Raw genomic sequence first — 3,460 nt, forward strand, 5'->3', positions numbered from 1 at the left:
ATTACATACACTTCTACATATTTTTTTCTTCTTTTTTCATTTATAGTTCTTCATCCCCCCGGCAGCATTGTTATTTTTTATACCATGTTCAAATGTTCAATAAAGGTTTATTTAAAAAATAAATAAATAAACGGTCACTGGTTTGGCAGCAATGAATTGTGGGTAATACACTTCACCAAAGTCCGTAAAAATGCAGACTTTGCGGAAGTGCGGAAACACCCAAAATGGGCGGGGCGAAGGGTGGATGTGGAGAATGTGGGACACTACGCACTCAAACCCTTCAACGTGAACACACATTTGAAGTGCACAAGAGAATGAGGGTGGGAGTGGGAGTACTGGGACAGGGTCTAAGTCTGGACAACATGCAGCAGCAAACATGTATCAAATATAATTCTTAAGTTGGTTTTGTATTTTCTGAAGCACAGCTGAATTTCACTGGGGGGGGCTTTTACAAACATGTTTTCTGCCAAAGCATAGTTCATAGTTTCAACTCTATTTTGTCCGCCTCATCCAGGATCAGAACAGAACAAGCGATCAGGTTGAGATTATTATTTGAAGATGAAGAGAACTTCCAGTTTGGACCCTCAGAGACACAGGCGGTACCTGGTGGTTCCACGTGGTCCAGCCCTGCACATGTAGGGAGGTGTTTCAGCTGCGCGGCTCATGGAGCCGGCCAGGTTTAGGTTTGCAGGAGACTGTGAACTCTCTGCAGCTGCGACTGGGTCAGAATGAGGCGATGGACCTGCTCCTGACCGCGGGGACACGGCATCATGACCCGACCCACCAGCACCGTGTCGACATGCTTCTCCTGGTTCGCCTGAACACAGAAACATGAGATGATTCAGCGTGACGACTTCTAATCACGACTGCTGGACCAAGAAATACCATTATTACTGATAGCTTAAAGCCAAAACATTTGGTTGAAAGTTTGCTACACAGTTTTTTGTTTTTTACACGTAAAACTGTTCCAAAGCTTTCTGTGTAAAAAATAAAAAATAAAATAAAAAGTAAAAAACAGTTCCCGAGCTTTGAATAAATGTGCAGCAGAGTTCCCACCTTAACAAACGAGGCTGAAGGAAACGTTGCAAAGTCAGATGAGACTCGAGCTCCGGGCTGCAGGTTGACCACATGCTCTGCAACTTCCCCCTGACAGAAACAGGAGGAAGAAGGAAACCCCTCACACCTGTGGCTTTATGCTTTACAACCGGGCTTTTCAACTGRCGGCCCGCGGGCCACATCCAGCCCGCGAGTGACCAAAGTTCGGCCGCCAATTGGTTCATTCATCTCTTCAGCCCAAACCTCAGTTTTCTACTTTAATTACTATAAGTTCTTTTAGTTAAACATAGACATGTCTGGTGTCTACAGAAACATCAGAATCTTGGCTAGAATACATAAAACTATGAAAGTGAAAATAAAATTGTTTTAAAAATTTGGCAAGTCAGAGATGTCAAAATAATATTTGTGTTAAATAAGAGGCATAATGTGTTAATTTTGTTTTGAATATTGTTTAATTATCACTACTTTTATTACATAGGGTTCTATATGTTGTATCCATGAATAAATTCAGCAAAATAAACTATTTCAAAGGTAACAGATCTTTGTAATACTTGTTTATTAACATAATAACTTTAATAGCTGGATGTTCGGCCCCTCACCTGCAGTAACTGTTGAACAGCCCTGCTTTACAACCTGTGCAGTTTTAAGTATTTGTACCTTCAGTTTATCAAGCGTCTCTCTCAGGGACTGAAGTCGAGCCGTCTGTTCCAGAAGCTGAGCACCAGGTGTAACTGCAACACAAAGCATCATAAAACACAGTACAGATGTGAGAAGCAGCTTGTTTAGCACAGATGATAATTATTATTCATGAGATGATTGGTCATTAGTTCTAAAATTACAACCAAGTGTTAATGTTGCAGCTTTATTTTGAACTATCTGCAGTTTGTCCAGATCCTTTTTGAAGCATCAAACCAAACAGCGTTTTGTGTCAAGGGGACACAAAACTATAGACAATTCAAGATGGCTGCCACTGCTAAATGCTAACTGACATTACTTATACAATTCTTCTTTGATCAAAAACAGAGAGCACAATGCTCTCACTCACCTGGGGATTTCCCTGTGATGTCCACCACCTTACTGTTGGCGCTCATCTGCAGCAGAGTCTCCAGGAGCTGGTCGGTCTTGCGGTAGAGGGCGCTAGAGAGGACTTCAGGACGTTTTTCCTTGGAAGGTAGTTTGGTCACATGAAGAGGAGGCAGAGAGGCCAGCTGAGCGTGCATCTTCTCTGTCTGCCAGAAGAAACCAACACAACATTGTGACAGTGAATCAAAGCTGGACGATGGAGAGAAACCCATTATTCCTCAGAGAGGAAGTCCCTGCTGAGCTGCTYGTTTCCTTCTGGTCCTCACCTTCAGCTTGTTGTTTTCGTTCTTCAAGTGCTTGATGCAGAGTCTCTGAGCTTGGATCTGCTGAGTCAGCAGAGGAGAGTCGATCACCTGAGCTCCGGACCCCGAGCAGACTCCAGAAATCACGCTGGCTGTGGGCGAGACCCGGCAGACCTGGTCAGCACCCGACTGGGTTTATCCAGACTTCAAACAGCAAACTGACAGATCTGACCAACACAGCCACGACTTGATACGCATGCCTTCAATAAATGCCAGGCCTTTAAATAAACATGCATCTGATGTGTCACTTTCATCAGCTCATGCAGCACTGAACATCCTGTCCTGCAGTCAGAAGCATGCAGTCACAACAGGAACAACACCAGCAGACAGATACCTTTCTGCTCCTCTGAACAACACAGATGTGAATAAAAAGATTGAAAAATAAAAGTTAGACAGAAGAAAATATAACTAGTCTGGATATAAAAAAACATTAATTAAAAAACATTTAGAAAACAACAACAGGGACAGGGATTACAGGGGTCCCATTCTGGAGCTGGGCCTGGGGGAGGGGCTTGTTGTCTACCCAGGGGTCCCAGTCGGGCTTCGCTCAAATGAACAACATGAACTGGTCTTCCTGTGGGCCCACAGGAGGGACCATACGGGTCGGCTGCAGGGAGAGCTTGGCGCCTGTATGAGTTTTCCCAGTGTTGTACACAAAGTACCACAAAGTGATAGTAAAAGTACAAGTATCTTCCCGAAAAATTATTTTGGTAAAAGTTAAAGTCTCCTTTAGGAATATTACTTGAGTAAAAGTCTGAAAGTATCTGATATTTTATTTAAGTATTAATGAGCAGTTAGGTTTTCTGTGAGGACATTTATTAGGAGGTGACCTCCGCAAAAAAATGCAGAAACGACTGTCGTATTAAAATAATTAATTAATGTTAAATTTAGGATGCACTAGTCCAGCTGTTTCAGTTTATATCAAGACTGCCCAAACATTTTCATCAAAATAAAAATCTATCAGAGGGCTGCGGCCAAATGCAATAATATAATTCATGAAATACAAATACCTCCTCTAC

General features: G+C 42.6%; 1 protein-coding gene across 1 annotated transcript in view; it reads right to left on the reverse strand.

The window, feature by feature from the left end:
• Positions 1 to 90: 90 nt before the first annotated feature.
• dctn1b (dynactin 1b) overlaps positions 91 to 3,460 on the reverse strand; it is a gene marked incomplete at its 3' end in the record, with an annotated part of 38,799 nt that continues 35,429 nt past the window's right edge. The window contains 6 exon segments of the mRNA XM_014018029.1: positions 91 to 817; positions 1,057 to 1,146; positions 1,714 to 1,787; positions 2,102 to 2,285; positions 2,406 to 2,533; positions 2,776 to 2,787. Coding sequence (XP_013873483.1) covers positions 680 to 817; positions 1,057 to 1,146; positions 1,714 to 1,787; positions 2,102 to 2,285; positions 2,406 to 2,533; positions 2,776 to 2,787 — 626 coding nt within the window.

Source organism: Austrofundulus limnaeus, unplaced genomic scaffold, assembly GCF_001266775.1.
Source record: "Austrofundulus limnaeus strain Quisiro unplaced genomic scaffold, Austrofundulus_limnaeus-1.0 Scaffold181, whole genome shotgun sequence".
NCBI lineage: Eukaryota > Metazoa > Chordata > Actinopteri > Cyprinodontiformes > Rivulidae > Austrofundulus > Austrofundulus limnaeus.